The sequence below is a fragment of the Eubalaena glacialis genome, chromosome 9 (genome assembly GCF_028564815.1).
Source record: "Eubalaena glacialis isolate mEubGla1 chromosome 9, mEubGla1.1.hap2.+ XY, whole genome shotgun sequence".
NCBI classification, from domain to species: Eukaryota; Metazoa; Chordata; class Mammalia; order Artiodactyla; family Balaenidae; genus Eubalaena; species Eubalaena glacialis.
Window position 1 is genome coordinate 109,132,848 of NC_083724.1, and position 17,501 is coordinate 109,150,348.

A 17,501-nucleotide genomic window follows, 5' to 3' on the forward strand; every position below is an offset into this window, starting at 1 on the left:
TGGCTCGCCCCGCAAGCCTGGGCAAGCCGAGCGCTGGTCGGGTCTAGCGGGCGGCTGGCAGCCAGCTCACACACGTAGCCCTACAGCCAGCCAGGGCCCCACGTGGCAGGCCCTGGGGAGAGTGGGGTGGGGCGGGGCGGGGCGAGAGCGGGGGCGGGCCCCGCCGTGACGCGCAGGGTATATAGCGGGGCATGCGCGCCGCGCGGGGGAAGGACGCAGGCCCGGGGGTGAGGGCAGGCGGGCTCCGTGCGCGGGCACGCCGACCTAGCTGCGCTGCTGCTGCCGCTGCTGCTGTCGCTTCGGGACGCCCGAGGGCCTGGTTTGTGAGGGTGCGCCGGGCCAGGTGGCGTCCGCCCAGCTTCAGGTGAGGTGGGGAGGGCGTGCGGGAGGGGCGGCTCCGTGCCCCGGGGATGGGGCATCGCGCGCGGGAGCAGTGCGCCTCCGGGGCTCAGGGTCACCGGGTGGGGGTGGGGGTACGGCTGCGCCGAGGACCCCGAGCCCGGCCGCGGTTTCGGAAGTCGCTCCGGCGCACCCGCATGCGGACCGGGACGCTGGATGGAGGCGACACCTGGCTACCTGGCCGCGGTGCCACGACGAGGGTTACTTGGTGGCGAGGGAAGAGAAGGCGCAGCTACGGTCTCTCTGGCTGGAGAGCGCGGGATGTGGGAGCCGGAGCAGGATGTCGATAGCCGCACTAAAAGACTGAGAGGTTTCCTGGAGCCCATGAACTCGAGCTCAGAAAAAGCAGAGAGTAGATGGGCAAATCTGGTGGGCAGCTCTCGGGGCGGCTCTGATGGTGCACTGGTGTCTGGACTTTGCTTTTCAGGAACTGAGTCCCTCACCCCACCCTGGCCAGACCACCTCCCAGCTGGAGATAAATGACCCGTATCTTCCGGCCGGCCCGGAGCAGGAGCTGGAGGATGGCAAAGGAGGGACTAACTAAACTCCGACCTGGCTTATCCCGAGGGCATGGCTTTTTAGCTATTTTTGGTCCCTACCGACCGGGTTAGGTGGTCTGGCTCAGGCTGCCCTCTCTTGGTGGGTTAGGGCAATGGGAAAAAATACCATCCAAGCAGTCTATAGTGTGATCCTGGGGTCCAATTGAGTCAAGAGATTTTCCGCAGCTCTGGCTTGTGGCTTCAGTTTTGAGGATCTAGAGTCTGCTAGGGCCTGGGTGTCCGTGAGTGTGTGAGCATGATTTGGAGAGTGGCTGAGGGCTCTCCTGGGGGCCTAAGAAAGGGTGGGGGGAGGAGCAGCTTTGATCTGACCCTTCCTCCTGGAGCCTCCCTGGGCTTGGTTTTGTCTGGAGTCACTCTTTCCTAGGAACCCCAGGCCAGTTAGGTCGGCTGCTGGGAAGTGGTGGTGGTAATGTGGTGGGTACTGGCCTGGCTTCCTGGCCTCTGTCCCAGCTCTGTTCCTAACTTGCCCTGTGTCTGGAAGAAGGAGTCAGATTAGATCTGTGGTCTCTTACCCATAGCATCTATGATTAATCCTTAACTCTTAAAACAAGAGCCATAAAAACTGAGAGAAACTTAATGAAGCAAGAGAAAGAATGTCGAGAATCATAACTTTTAGCACCTGAAATTGAAAACTGCATATTCCATTTCCTGTTGGAGGCTCAGAGGTGAGTTTTTCATGAATTGTGTGATAGCCACTATATAGACTAGTGGTGCTCTTCCTGGGTTGCAGGTGTGACTAGAGAGCACCAAACAGAATGATTGGCCTTGTCATTTAGGCAAGAAGACTACGTTGAGGTACCAGGGCCCCGTGGCTCTCAGTATTTCATCACTTCAGTATGTAAATACACAGTGCCTGGTCTGTGTTTGGCTCTGCACTTGGCCACTGGAGAGTGCAAAGAGGGGATGGGGCCTGGCTCCTGGAGACACTTGTTGGGGGGGAGAAAGAACATTCATACATAAAGAATAAGACACAAGAGAGGTCACACTGTTGTGTCTGGTCAAGTTCAGAGAAGACAGCACTCTACTAGAGATGGTGTAAGGTGACAGGAGAATTCCAGGCTTTTGAGCCAGGTAAATCTGTTCACATCCTGGCCCCATCACTCTCCAGCAGGAGACATTTCTTAACTTCTGTAGACCTGTCCTCACTGCTGTGCATCATGTTGTGTTGTGCCTGGAGCATAGTAGAGGTTTGTGATCATCTACATCATCATTATCATCATCATCTCTGGGATGGAGTGGATTATTTAGGGGGTCCCAGGAGCTGATAGGTAGGTTGGGTTGTAGGAATGGTATGAGCCCAGACGTAGGGTTGATTCATCACCTCTTTGGGAACATGGATGCAATTTCCATGCCTTTCCGGGTAGGCCTCTTTTCAGTGGCCTGCCAGGGATTGTTCCACATATTTACTGTCCCACAAAGACTTTTTTTCCACCTTTGGTTTTGGGAGCTACTCTGATTCCTTCAGGTAACGGAGATACTCCTTTTCTGGGCTGATAATAGGCGGGGAGGACTAACACTGCGTGTGTATCTGCGCGCATGCGTGCGTGTGTGTTCGCGCATGCGCACGCACAGTAAATTATCAGTCGCTGGTCTGGTTCGGTTTTCGAACCCTTTTTACCTTTTTCTTCTCTTCCTTACCTGTTCACACCTCACTCAGTTGCAGGAGGACCGTCAATCCATGTCCAATATTTACAGGATCTTGCGATCTAAGTGGTAGTGCCATGAACAGATGTATATGTCTGGAAATCGGGATCTCCTCCAGAATAATTCAGCCTTTTCGTACTTGATGCCTGCAGAAAATAACGCTTAAGCGTTTTGCAGAACCACCCATGATAGGATATTGAACTGGCGGGACTTTGGGAATCTTCGAGTCTAGGCCCTTTGTTTTACAACTAAAGAAACTGGATCTAGAGAGGTTAACTGGTGTTTCCAAGTCACATTGTTTGCTAGTGGCCAAGAGGCTTGATTGAGAGGACCAAAGAAAGGTGCAGTTTTTATTCCTAAGTGTGATGATAAAATTGCTGATAATCCTAGACTTTTCCTCGAAAACATGAAGAAAAAGGAGCCAGTTGTCCCTGTGCTTATTTGGGAAGTTCTCTGCTTGTGTGGATAGAAATTTCTTCTGGAGGAGTCTTCACTCCTCTCTTCCTGACTCCCTGGAGACATAGGAGGGTGGGGAGTGGCTGAGGAAGGGTCATGATGATGGGGCCCCAGGCAGGACTCTCGATGTCTGCAATGGGACTTTGCTGACCTCGAGGCTGGCGGGCTGGCAGAATGCCTGCAGATAAGGAGTCCAGAGTCTACCGCCAGCCAGGGGCCTCGTGCCCTCCTGGGGGCAAGCAGGGCAACCTCACCACAAGGTCTCCGAGGCCCAGCTGCCTTGTTCTCACCCTTACTGTGGCCATCGAGGCTCCCAGGGGGGACCCCTTGTTGGGCCCCGGGTGAGATCCAGAGGCAGAACCCCATGTGGGAGGGAAGGTGGCCACAGAATCAGCCTGGAGAGAGCGCTTGGCATGCCCCTATGTGGGAAACCAAATTCCCTGCCTCAGATCTGACTGCATCACTGGGCCTCCTAACCTTCCTCCAGCCTCAGGCCCAGGAGAGTCCTGGGGTTTGGTGGAATGAGAATGTGACTGACCCAATTTATTACCTTTGGGTCCCTAGAGACTCTTACTCAATGCACTCAGAATTAGTAATTAATAAAAAATGTCAGCTAAACGTTGGGAATTTTTTTAAAAATCCATGTTTCAAACAATTCATTTTTCCTTAAAAACGTGCATGCATTTTTTTCTTCCAGTTTTATTGAGATATAACTGACATACAGCACTGTGTAAGTTTAAGGTGTACAGCATAATGGTTTGATTTATATACAGTTATGAAATGAGTGCCACAATAAATTTAATGAACATACAACATCTCATAGAGATAAAAGATTAAAGAAATAGAAAAAAATTTGTTTTCCTTGTGATGAGAACTCTTAGGATTTAACTCTCAACTTTCATATATAACCTACAGCAGTGTTAATTATATTTACCGTGTTATACATTACTTCCCTAGTACTTATTTTTCTTATAACTGGAAGTTTGTACCTTTTGGCTGCCTTCATCCAATTCCCCCACCCCCAATGTTCATATATCTTTATTTGCCAAAGCTTGATTTAGGGCTAAGCCTTTTTCTTTGGGTCTCTAGGTCCCCTAATTAAACTTGCAAATTGTTTGTATATAAAAATCATACCTGTGATTTTTTGTTTCTTTTCTTTTATCAAATTTTTTTCACCATATGTCAATTATATCTCAATAAAACTGGAAGAAAAAAATTTTTAATGGAAAAAAATTTTTTCACTAGGCTATATATTCACATAGTTCAAAGATCAGGAGGATAAAAAAGTTGAAAAAGCAACTGCACATCCCCCCCTAACCCCATACAGTGAAAAGTCTCACCTCTGCCCGCCCCACCCCATTTTTACAAATGCTATAAGTTAACATTTTAGGCATTGTTTAGCACCTTGCTTTTTTCACCTAGCAACTATTCTAGATCTTTCCCCATCGGCACAGAAATACTTTTATTATTCTTTTACTATAGCTGCATATTATTCCAGAATAGGAAAGCAAAAGTAATTTTTAAACCAACATATGTTGCCTCCCTCTCTCCCCCAACTTGGGTTGTTTCCAGTATTTTGTCATTATGTACAGTGCTACAGTGAATAACTTTACAAATGGCATTTCCTATGTGTATGACTACAGAAGAAATTCTCAGAAGTGAGATTGCTGGGTGACAGGATATATACATCTGTTAATTAGTCTCCATTAAAAAATAATAATAGAGCAAGAATTTAAGACATTTGCAAACCAGTCCATGTGCAGAATCCTACTTTTTTAATGCACACACCTAATTTAATCTTTTTTTTTTTCCATTTGTAACACATCTTTCTAGATAAGCAGTTCTCAAACTTTTTGATCCTAGGATTCCTTAATATTGTCTTTCATTTACTGGCTATATCTATTATTTACCATGTTAAAAATTAAAACATATAAAAAGTTGTTTATTCATTCACTATTTTAAATGAATAAAATAAAGGTCATTACATGTTAACATAAAAGGCATATTTTTATGAAAAATAACTTTCCAAAATAAAAAAAAGTCGAAAAAGTGGCATTATTTTTACATTTTTGTGCATCTTCAGGATTTTAAAATAATGATTTATTAGATAATAATGAGACAACAGGTTAAAATAGGTATAGCATACATTTGCTGGTAAATACTCGGTGGACAAACCGAGTTAATCTCTGAAAACAAACTGAGTTAATCTCTGAGAACACACATATTTATACCCTAAACTTCTACCTTAGAAATTTTCAGAAAACTTAAGACTGCATAGGCACACATTCATCACACTTCACGTAGCCCCAAAAAGAGAGTGAAAAAGCTTTTAACATCTTAATTTTATAATAAAACTAGTTTTTACCTTGCAGACCTGAAACAGTCTCAGTGACCCTAGGTGTCATCTAAGACCACAATTTCAGAATTGCTCTTCTAGATCACTTAGTTACATTTTTGTAGAAATCCAAACTTTTTCTCCGTTTATATTTCAGTTACTATTTAATTAAATTAGAATCATAAAAACAAACAACTGGCATAAAGAAGTTTGGGAATGGACTTCCCTGGTGGTGCAGTGGTTAGGAATCTGCCTGCCAATGCAGGGGACACGGGTTCGATCCCTGGTCCGGGAAGATCCCACATGCTGCGAAGCAGCTAAGCCCCGTGCACCACACCTACTGAGCCTGCACTCTAGAGCCCGAGCTCTGCAACAAAAGAAGCCACCACAATGAGAAGCCTGCCCACTGCAACGAAGAGTAGCACCCGCCGCAACTAGAGAAAGCCCGCATGCAGCAACGAAGACCCAACACAGCCAAAAATAAATAAATAAATTTATTTAAAAAAAAAAAAAGTTTGGGAAGAGACACAACAGACTCTTGGTCAATGAATCCTGGACTGGTGACAGCAGAGGGGGCCTCTTTGCTGCAGGGATGGGCCCAGCCAGCAGAGCTCAGCTAAGAGAGCTCCCGCTCCGTGAAGACAGGCAAACACTGTCTCTGTTCCAAAGAGGCTTGTAAAATATGTGTGAGGATGAGCTGAGTACATATGGAAACTTAACATGCTATCTGTGGCATTCGTTAAGCTCCATTGAGTGGAACAGACAAGAGATACTTAAAGAGGCCGGTAGAAGGCAAGGCGACTGGGGGCAGGAGTGGTCTGGGAAGGCTTCCTAGAGGTGGAGTTGAGCGAAGTTTTGAAAGCTAAGAAGAGAGGGAGAGGTCCTGGCCGGGGGAGTTGTGTGAATAATGGCACTGAGATGTATATTCCTGGGGCAGGGGTGGTCACCCTAGGTCAGAGTGGCTGATAGAGGAAAGAGCAAGTGACATGGCTAGAAACTTAGGTTGGATCCAGTTATTTTGAAGGGCTCTGGGGTCTAAGGTACCAATATTCTCTAAGTCTTAGCTGTTTCTCTATCAAAGACTTGCTGCTCGTTTCAGCAGCGGTGTCTTGGGGTCCAGCCTGCTCTTATCCAGAGCAACTCCAGTGGCCCCAAATCTACATCCTTTGCACCAGTCCACTTACTCCATCCAACCTCCTGCCCCTGATTATTGAGAGTAATGCATACTTACTGACAAGTATAAAGAAGTATGGGAGAAGTCTAATCCTGTGGCCCTGAGGCAACCTCTGTTAATCTGCTCAATCATTTCCTTTCATTTTAAACCTTTTTTTAAAAACTAATTTTAGACTTAAAAGTTGCAAAGAATATAGCAGAGTTCCTTTATATCCCTCACCCCATAGTATAATTATCAAGAACAGGAAATCAACATTGGTACAAAACTTTAAACTACAGGCCTTATTTAAATTTTACCAATATTTTCGCTGATGTCTTTCTTCTGTCCCAGGATCCAGTCTGCCATCCCATGTTGCATTTAGCTGTTATTTCTCTTTAGTCTCCTTCAATCTGTAACCGTTCCTCTATCTTTCTTCCTTAGAATAAGGTCATGCATTTTTAGCAAGAATATCACAAAAATGATGTTGCATCCTTTTAAGAGCATCGTATCAAGTCATTCATGATGTTGATGTCTCATTACTAGTGATGTTTTCCTGGATCACTTGGTTAAATCGGGGTCTGCTGGACTTCCACACTGGAAAAGTTACCCTCATGTTGAATCCTTCTCTGGTTCAAATCCCTTTCGCCAGGAGGAGCCTATCACCTGATTAGTTCTGACCCATACAGGATCATTTCTCTATCTTAAGGTCAACTAATTTGGTCAGCTGATACCAGCAAAATCCCTTTTGGCAGATAATGTAACCTAATAACAGGAATGATATCTCATTTTCAGGTCCTGCCCATACACAAAGACAAGGGTCATTGGGGGCCATCTTGGAATTTTGCCAACCATAGCAAGAGAGTCTCAGATAAAAGTTATTGAGCCTTAATTCCAGCATCAAAGTATTAGTTTCCTAAGGCCACCCTAACAAATGACCACACTCTGTGGCTTAAAACAACAGAAATCTATTAGATCTGGAGGCCAGAAGGTCGAAATCAAGGGGTCAACAAGGCCACGTTCACTCTGAAGGCTCTAGGGGGAATCCTTCCTTGCCTCTTCCAGCTTCTGGTGGCTCCAAGTGTTCCTTGGCTTGTGGCAGCATCACTCCCATCTCTGCCTCTGTCTTCACATGGTCTTCTCCTCTGTGTGTCTCTGTGTCCAAATCTCCCTCTCCTTTATCTTAGAAACATAGTAATCATTGGATTTAGGGACTACCCTAAATCCAAGATGACTTCATCTCTGAGATCCTTAAATCATTATATCTGCAAAGACCATATTTTTCAATAAGGTTCCATTCTGAGGTTTTGGGTAGATGTGGATTTGGGGGGGGTATTATTCGACCCACTACGCTCAGGATGGGGGGAACTGTTCTTTGTAAACTGTGGTTCACAGAGCTGCAAAAGAGAAGGGAGATTTGTTTTTCGACCAGAGTCAGAGGTCAGGCCTGACTGTTGAGGATGCAAGGGCCCAGCCTCAGGCTGCCTGCTCCCCTCGTGTTGACACAGATCTGAGAACCAGGTGCGTATAAATGACTGAGGACTCTGGCTTCAGAGTCCCTACATTCTAGACACTTTGCAATGCCAACAGTTTGTCTCTGTGCAAGGAGTTCTCACTGAGTGTTAGTTTCCCTGTAGGAAGGGCAGGGCAGAGATTGTAGTACTCATTTGGCAGAGAGGGGGAACTGACTTCAAAGAGTTTCTGTATATCAGAGTGTCGGAGCTAGTCTGTGTCTAGTCCAGCAGTCCTGACTAGACTGAAATGTCAGACCAGTGCCCCAGACAAGAGCCAGGCTGATCTGTCAGAACTGCACGTACGGATACCTGGATCTCACCCAGGAAGCTCTGATTCAGGAGAACTGAGGTGAGGCCCTGCTCACTGGGGCGGCCAGGTTGGGGGACCAGGCACACATGAAGTCCAGCCCACGGCAGATTAGGACTGGAATCCACCTCCAGACTCTAAGTGAAGATGTTTAAAAAGGGGAGAGAAAAGGCTTCCACTTGGTCATCATTAAGCCTTTCCCGGGCTTCCCTGGTGGCACAGTGGTTAAGAATCCGCCTGCCAACGCAGGAGACACGGGTTCGAGCCCTGGTCCGGGAAGATCCCACATGCCGCGGAGCAGCTAAGCCCGTGCGCCACAATTACTGAGCCTGCGCTCTAGAGCCCATGCTCCGCAACAAGGAGCCACCGCAGTGAGAAGCCTGCACACCGCAACGAAGAGTAGCCCCTGCTCTCTGCAACTAGAGGAAGCCCGTGTGCAGCAATGAAGACCCAATGCAGCCAAAAATAAATAAATTAATTAATTTTTTTAAAAAAAGGAATCAAAATAAAATAGTTAAAAAAAAAAAAAAGCCTTTCCCATTTCCTAATTGAACTCTAAATGAACTTTCTTCTTCTTTTTTTTTTTGGCTGCCCTGCACAACTTGCAGGATCTCAGTTCCCCCGACCAGGGATTGAACCCTAGCCACGGCAGTGAAAGCACGCCAAATCCTAACCGCTAGAGCACCAGGAAACTCCCTTAACCTTCTTCTTAAAGTAATGCAAGTTCATTGTAGAAACTATAGACTAATAAAAAGATAACAGAAGTTACCATTAAACCCACCACCAAGAAATAAGTTTGTTATATATTTTTAATTTTTTCTATGAATGCATACATTTTAAAGAAAACTGGTCTGCTGTACATAGTTTTGTAGACTTTTTTTTTTTTCACTTAACATGTGAACATCTTTCCATGTCATTATTCCCCCAAATACTAACTTTTTTTTTTAATAGCTCTTTATTGGAGTATAATTGCTTCACAATACCGTGTTAGTTTCTGTTGCACAACAGAGTGTGTCAGCCATATGCATACACATGTCCCCATATCCCCTCCCTCTTGAGCCTCCCTCCTACCCTCCCTATCCCACCCCTCTAGGTCATCGCAAAGCACCCAGCTGATCTCCCTGTGCTATGCTGCTTCTTCCCACCAGCCAACTGTTTTACATTCGGTAGTGTATATATGTTGATGCTACCCTCACTTTGCCCCAGCTTCGCCCTCCCACCCCATGTCCTCAAGTCCATTTTCTGTGTCTACCTCTTTATTCCTGCCCTGCAACTAGGTTCATTAGTACCATTTTTTTTTTTAGATTCCATATATATGCGTTAGCGTACGGTATTTGTTTTCTCTTTCTGACTTACTTCACTCTGTATGACAGACTCTAACTCCATCCACCTCACTACAAATAACTCAATTTCGTTTCTTTTTATGGCTGAGTAATATTCCATTGTATATATGTGCCACATCTTCTTTATCCATTCATCTGATGATGGACACTTAGGTTGCTTCCATGTCCTGGCTATTGTAAATAGAGCTGCAATGAACATTGTGGTACATGACTCTTTTTGAATTATTGTTTTCTCAGGGTATATGCCCAATAGTGGGATTGCTGGGTCATATGGTAGTTCTATTTTTAGTTTTTTAAGGAACCTCTGTACTGTTTCCCATAGTGGTTGTATCAATCTACATTCCCACCAACAGTGTAGGAGGGTTCCCTTTTCACCACACCTTTTCCAGCGTTTATTGTTTCTAGCTTTTTTGATAATGGCCATTCTGACCAACATGAGGTGATACTTCATTGTAATTTTGATTTTGTATTTCTCTAATAATTAGTGATGTTGAGCATCTTTTCATGTGCCTCTTGGCCATCTGTATGTCCTCCTTGGTGAAATGTTTAATTATGTCTTTGGCCCATTTTTTAACTGGATTGTTTGTTTTTTTTGATATTGAGCTCCCTGAGCTGTTTGTATATTTTGGAGATTAATCCTTTGTTGTTTCACCAAATACTAACATTTATTGAGCAATTACTGTGTATCAGGCACTGTATTTATACTCAATATCTCATTTAATTTTCTCAGTTGCTCTGAGGGAGAGACCTAGTAGCTTTGTTTTCTTTTTTTTTTTTTTTAAACTTGGGGAATTTTTTTTTTTTTAATTTATTTCTTTATGGCTGTGTTGGGTCTTTGTTTCTGTGCGAGGGCTTTCTCCAGTTGTTGCAAGCGGGGGCCACTCTTGATCGCGGTGCGCGGGTCTCTCACTATCGCGGCCTCTCTTGTTGCGGAGCACAGGCTTCAGACGCACAGGCTCAGTAATTGTGACTCACGGGCCCAGCCGCTCCGCGGCATGTGGGATCTTCCCAGCCCAGGGCTCGAACCCGTGTCCCCTGCATTGGCAGGTGGATTCTCAACCACTGCACCACCAGGGAAGCCCTAGCTTTGTTTTCATGTAGGAGGAAAATAAGTCTTGAAGTAGTGACTTGACTCAAAGCCTTGAAGCTAGTAAATACAGATTCAGGATCCGCACTGAGGTCTGTGCATTCAGACCCTAAACTCTTAATCTCTGACTTGAACTACATATATTTTATTGTATGGATTACCTTACTTTAGCAATCCCCTTCTATTGTATGTTTAGATTGCTTGCAGTTTTTCACTGTTATGAGCCCTGAAGGAATGCAAGCTCCAGGAGGGTAGGGATTTTTGTCTTTTTGGTCATTGCTGTATTCCCTGTGCCCACAAAAGTTTGTACTTGATAGATATTTGTTGTTGAATATATACTTCTATCAAATTCCTTAAAGCTGAATACCCCCATTCAGGATAATTTCCATGGGATGAATTTCCACAGTATTGGGACTTTATAAGATGACTTTATTTATTTATTTTTTTAACATCTTTATTGGAGTATAATTGCTTTACAGTGGTGTGTTAGTTTCTGCTGTATAACAAAGTGAATCAGCTATGCATATACATACATCCCCATATCTCCTCCCTCTTGCATCTCCCTCCCACTCTCCCTATCCCATTCCTCTAGGTGGGCACAAAGCACCGAGCTGATCTCCCTGTGCTATGCGGCTGCTTCCCACTAGGTATCTGTTTTACATTTGGTAGTATATATATGTCCATGCCACTGTCTCACTTCGTCCCAGCTTACCCTTCCCCCCCTCCCCGTGTCCTCAAGTCCATTCTCTACGTCTGCGTCTTTATTCCTGTCCTGCCCCTAGGTTCTTCAGAACCATTTTTTTTTTTAGATTCCATATATATGTGTTAGCATCCAGTATTTGTTTTTCTCTTTCTGACTTACTTCACTCTGTATGAAAGTCTCTAGGTCCATCCACCTCGCAAAAAATAACTCAATTTCGTTTCTTTTTATGGCTGAGTAATATTCCAGTGTATATATGTGCCACGTCTTCTTTATCCATTCATCTGTCGATGGACACTTAGGTTGCTTCCATGTCCTGGCTATTGTAAATAGAGGTGCAGTGAACACAGTGGTACATGACTCTTTGAATTATGGTTCCCTCAGGGTATATGCCCAGTAGTGGGATTGCTGGGTCATATGTTAGTTCTATTTTTAGTTTTTTAAGGAACCTCCATACTGTTCTCCATAGTGGCTGTATCAATTTACATTCTCACCAGCAGTGCAAGAGGGCTCCCTTTTCTCCACACCCTCTCCAGCATTTATTGTTTGTAGATTTTTTGATGTTGGCCATTCTGACTGGTGTGAGGTGATACCTCATTGTAGTTTTGATTTGCATTTCCCTAATGATTAGTGATGTTGAGCATCCTTTCATGAGTTTGTTGGCAATCTGTATATCTTCTTTGGAGAAATGTCTATTTAGGTCTTTTTTTTTTTTTTTTTATGTTACTGTATTTCTTTTTTTTTTTTTTTTTTTTTTAAACATCTTTATTGAAGTATAATTGCTTTACAATGGTGTGCTAGCTTCTGCTTTACAACAAAGTGAATCAGTTACACATATACATATGTTGCCATATCTCTTCCCTCTTGCATCTCCCTCCCTCCCACCCTCCCTATCCCACCCCTCTAGGTGGTCACAAAGCACCGAGCTGATCTCCCTGTGCTATGCGGCTGCTTCCCACTAGTTATCTATTTTACATTTGGTAGTGTATATATGTCCATGACACTCTCTCACCCTGTCACATCTCACCCCTCCCCCTCCCCATATCCTCAAGTCCATTCTCTAGTAGGTCTGTGTCTTTATTCCCATCTTGCCACTAGGTTCTTCATGACCTCTTTTTTTTTTTTTTTTTTTCCCTTAGATTCCATATATATGTGTTAGCATACTGTATTTGTTTTTCTCTTTCTGACTTACTTCACTCTGTATGACAGACTCTAACTCCATCCACCTCATTACAAACACCTCCATTTCATTTCTTTTTATGGCTGAGTAATATTCCATTGTATATATGTGCCACATCTTCTTTATCCATTCATCCGATGATGGACACCTAGGTTGCTTCCATGTCCTGGCTATTGTAAACAGAGCTGCAATGAATATTTTGGTACATGACTCTTTCTGAATTATGGTTTTCTCAGGGTATATGCCCAGTAGTGGGATTGCTGGGTCATATGGTAGTTCTATTTTTAGTTTTTTAAGGAACCTCCATACTGTTCTCCATAGTGGCTGTATCAATTTACATTCCCACCAACAGTGCAAGAGTGTTCCCTTTTCTCCACACCCTCTCCAGCATTTATTGTTTCTAGATTTTTTGATGATGGCCATTCTGACCGGTGTGAGATGATACCTCATTGTAGTTTTGATTTGCATTTCTCTAATGATTAATGATGTTGAGCATTCTTTCATGTGTCTGTTGGCAATCTGTATCTCTTCTTTGGAGAAATGTCTATTTAGGTCTTCTGCCCATTTTTGGATTGGGTTGTTTGTTTTTTTGATATTGAGCTGCATGAGCTGCTTGTATGCTTTGGAGATTAATCCTTTGTCAGTTGCTTCGTTTGCAAATATTTTCTCCCATTCTGAGGGTTGTCTTTTCATATAAGATGACTTTAAAAGTTTTATTCTGAAAGAATGAATGTGTAAGAAGAGCCAAGAACAATTTTTAAAAGAAAATAGTGAAGTTGAACTTGCTTTACCAGAAAAAATTAAAAATAAAAAATTAAATGTGACATTGACACAGGATAGATAAATAGAACAGACCAGAAACGTCCAAAAACAGACCTCAGTACATGTAGGAATTTAGCAAACAACAATGGTATTATTTATTACTAGTTGTGGTGTGATTTTGAGTAAGTCTTCTTAGCCTCAGTATCCGCATCTGTAAAATGGGATTGATACCATATTTCCTCACTTTTAAAATGCTTTTTTGTTTTATTTTCATGTTTCTGAAATAGGAAGGTGTCTCAGTGATGTGTACATTTAATGCAGTATCTTTTTCTGCTCTGAAAAGCTGTCACTGATACTTATAATTAGGGAAGTACTGTGGCATCTAATAAGGTTGTTGAGAAGAGTAAATGAGATAATGAAAACAAATTGCTTAGCACAGTACCTGGCAGACGCCAATAAATCCTAGCAATTCTTATTATTATAAAATTAGGGAAGAAAGGATTGTGGGTGAGTTACAGGAGTGTTCAGATGCAAATACCAGAGTCCAGTCAAGGCTGGTTTGGGCAAATAGCATGTAAAGCATCTGGCGATTAATCGTGGAAGGCTGGGTTCCTGCTCAGTGGTGCCTGCAGGAACCCAGGCTGTCTTCAATGGATCTTTCTGCTCTGCCATCCTTAGCACATAGGACTTCCTTCTCGTGGTAGTCGAGCCTGTACCTCTGAGGAGGAGGGAGGAAGGAAAAGAGATGGCACCACAGCCCTGCACTTAGATTTCACCGGCAGAACAGCCACCTGTGGCCTTTCTTAGCACAAAGGATATAGTTGACTTCACCTCTGGTTCTTACCTCTTATAGACTCCACAGTTGAGGTTTACAAGGACAATAGACTGTTCATTAAAAAACATTGGGATAATTGGCTATTTTTTTTTAAGTTAGATTCTCTTTGTCACGCTATGTCAAATTAAGTTGTAGATGACTTAGAGATTTAAATTTTTTTAATGCAATAAAAAATAGGTATATATTTCTGTAATTTCAGGGTGAGAAAGGGTTTTCCAAGCATGATATTAAAAGCAGAAACCTTATAGGAAAAGTGAGATATATTTGACTTTACTTAAAAATTTTGTCAGTAAGACCAGTTAACGAAATTAAAGGGCAAATGACTAATTAGGAAGAGTATTTGTAACATGTGACAAAAGGTTAATATTTTTACCATACGATGAACTCTTTTTTTTTTTTTTTTCTGTGGACATGAATTTATTTGAGGAGTCAGGTCAGAGTGGGTACAAGTTGCAGGTTGGGAGGAAGGGGCAGGGGGCATGGGCAGCCCTGCCAGCCTGAGGCCAAGAAGACAGGAGGCCAGAGGGGCCACAGCCAGTAGAGCACTGGGTCAGCAGGCAAGCAGACGGGCTGTTCTTCACCCTGCGAGTGTCAGTGCCGAGGGCACGGCAGCAGCTTTGAGAAGATGTGGAGGGTGTAGGTGCCTGGCTCCAGCTGCAGCTGGGTGGGCAGGACAATGAGGAAGGCCCCACTCCAGGAGTCTCCAGCCACCGAGAGGCAAGCTTGGGAGGGAGGGCGGTGCCGCTCAGGGTTTTGGGAAGGGCACTTGGATATGACAGGCAAGGGGCAGGGGTGGTGGCAGCGGTGGCTGCAGCAAGGGGGCAAGCCACACAGGGGACAGTGGGGTGGCGAGAGGCCGGGGCCCCGGGGGAGGGGGATCTGGGCCTTTGGGTAGCTCCTCTGAGCCCTGCCGTGGTGGGGATACCTCTCCCGAGTCCAGGCCCAGTGGGTCGGCTCCTTGGCCATGACCTCCTCGCAGCTCTGGCGTCTCACAACGGCCCTGAAGCCCATCCGTGCCCACAGCTTGTCCCTCTGACGCAGGAAGTCTGACACTCGACGATGCCAATCTTGGCCCAGGGCCCACAGAAAAATCACGCTTTTGGGGTCCTCCAGGTCTTCCTCCATGTCATTTGCAAGGTACAGTGCCAGGAACAGATTGCTGTGGGTGTACTCGCTGAGCTGCAGGTTGGCGCGCTGGAAGTAGACCAGCACCATGGCCAGGAGATACTTATCTGAAATCTGGAAACAGGGATCTTTGGAGAGGAAATCCTGGAGGAAACTGTGCTCCAGAAGGTTGAGGAAGGCCTGGAGCTCCTGGTGCTGGCGGAAATGGAAAGACTCACCGCCCTCCCCTTGACGGCTCCAGCCCCTCAGCTTCACCTGGGTGCCAACAGCAGGGATTGTGGCAGGATCTTGGGCATCACTCATCTCTTGGGGGGTGGGGGTGGGTGAGGTGGGGTGGGACGGGGTGACCTGAGCTTAGGAGTTAACCTACAGCGTCTGATGAACTCTTAAGTACACCAATAAAAAAAAAAGTTGAATGGGGGTCAGCAAAAATGGGCAAAGGAGAGTGACAGGCAATTTGTAAAAGAAGAAGTATAAATGTTAGTAAACCTGAAGCTGTGTTTAGCCACACTGGTAATCAAAGGAATGCAAATGAAAAGAATGATGAAAATGGTTTTTAACCTCTTTGGCAAAGATGGAATCCTATTTTAATGCTCAGCGTTGGTGAGAATCTTATGAAGCTGGCATCCTTACCCACAGGTAGTAGGAGTAGTAAATTAGTTAAATCTCAGAAGGGTAGTTTAACAAATTGTGTAGTGAGTTCTTTTTTTAATTTTTAGTTTTTATTATTTATATTTATTTTTATTTTTTATTTTTAAAAAGTTTTGAACTTTATTTTATTTTTTTATACAGCAGGTTCTTATTAGTTATCCATTTTATACATATTAGTGTATATATGTCAATCTCAATGTAGTAAGTTCTTAATAAATATTTGTTGACTGCAGCCCTGGGGGCAGGGACTGGCCCTGGGCCAACTTGCTCCTGGATCTCACTGATTCCTTTCCTTCTAGGAAGGTCCCCTTCTCCCCTTGGGGTCTTTCCCTATGCCCTGCTGTCAGGTTGGGCTGGGTGGGTGCTGGGAGGCAGCCAGCTCACCTGAAGGCCTTGCATACTAACTACCCCCTGGCTCCCAGGATTTCTGGGTTGTTCTCACAAAGGTGGGAGAGGGCAGACCCGAACCCAGACCCAAACCCAAACCCACTGTTTTTTTTTGTTTTTTGTTTTTTTTACCATCTTTATTGGAGTATAATTGCTTTACAATGGTGTGTTAGTTTCTGCTTTATAACAAAGTGAATCAGTTATGCATATACATATGTTCCCATATCTGTTCCCTCTTGCGTCTCCCTCCCTCCCACCCTCCCTATCCCACCCCTCTAGGTGGTCACAAAGCACCGAGCTGATCTCCCTGTGCTATGCGGCTGCTTCCCACTAGCTATCTATTTTACATTTGGTAGTGTATATATGTCCATGCCACTCTCTCACTCTGTCACATCTTACCCCTCCCCCTCCCCATATCCTCAAGTCCATTCTCTAGTAAGTCTCAAACCCACTGTTTTAATTCTCACTTTTACTGGAAGCCTGAAAGTTTGGTTTGTATGGGAGAAAGTGAGGTGGGGCACGTGTGTCCTGCTAGTCAGGAGAGCCCTGCAAATCCCAGGGAGCAGGCTGTACTGCCGGCTACCCTCCTCCTTTCCTGGAAGCGAGAGGGCTCCCGGACTCGCTTTTCTCAGAGCACAGAGTACGTGAGGCTTGGGGCGAGGTGGAGCCGTGCTGGCCTGCAGGGAAGCTGGCCCGGCTTTCTCTACCAGGGATGAGCCAGTGGCAGAAGGCCCTGGAGTCCCTCCCTGCCTCTCCTCCTCTCCCCCTGCTTCCTGAAGGCGGGCCAGTGACATTGATTAGCGTATGTATATTTCAGTGCTGACCATTTCCCCTCTGAGAGGCTGGGCAAGTTCTCAGGATACCAGGTCTCTGGGGAGTTTCCCGGGGTAGCAAGCCACAACTGTTCTCATCACCTTTCCCAGAAAAGCGCAAAAAGTACAAAGTCGCCTGCTCCCCCAGACTCGGGCCACCAGCCAAAGTGCCCTCTGGGACAGCCTGACCAGCCCTAGGAACAGATTCTGTCCCCGTTCCTGTTCCTCCCGCTTCGGCCGCCCCCTGCCATCCA

At 45.0% G+C, this 17,501-nt stretch overlaps 2 protein-coding genes across 3 annotated transcripts in view; one reads left to right on the forward strand and one right to left on the reverse strand.

Moving 5' to 3' along the window:
• The first annotated feature begins 219 nt into the window (after positions 1–219).
• SLC39A14 (solute carrier family 39 member 14) overlaps positions 220–17,501 on the forward strand; it is a 45,510-nt gene continuing 28,228 nt past the window's right edge. For both annotated transcript variants that reach the window (XM_061200680.1, XM_061200679.1), the window contains exon 1: positions 220–364. The gene's annotated coding sequence lies outside the window, so the exon portion shown is untranslated. The remainder of the gene's footprint in view (positions 365–17,501) is intronic.
• On the reverse strand, positions 14,864–15,700 carry LOC133097394 (speedy protein C-like). The gene has a single exon (XM_061199250.1). The coding sequence runs from the start codon at positions 15,698–15,700 to the stop codon at positions 14,864–14,866; it is 837 nt and encodes a 278-aa protein (XP_061055233.1).

Coding starts and splice junctions, on each gene's coding strand:
- LOC133097394 (XM_061199250.1), bottom strand. CDS start 15,700: ATGAGTGATGCCCAAGATCCTGCCACAATCCCTGCTGTTGGCACCCAG.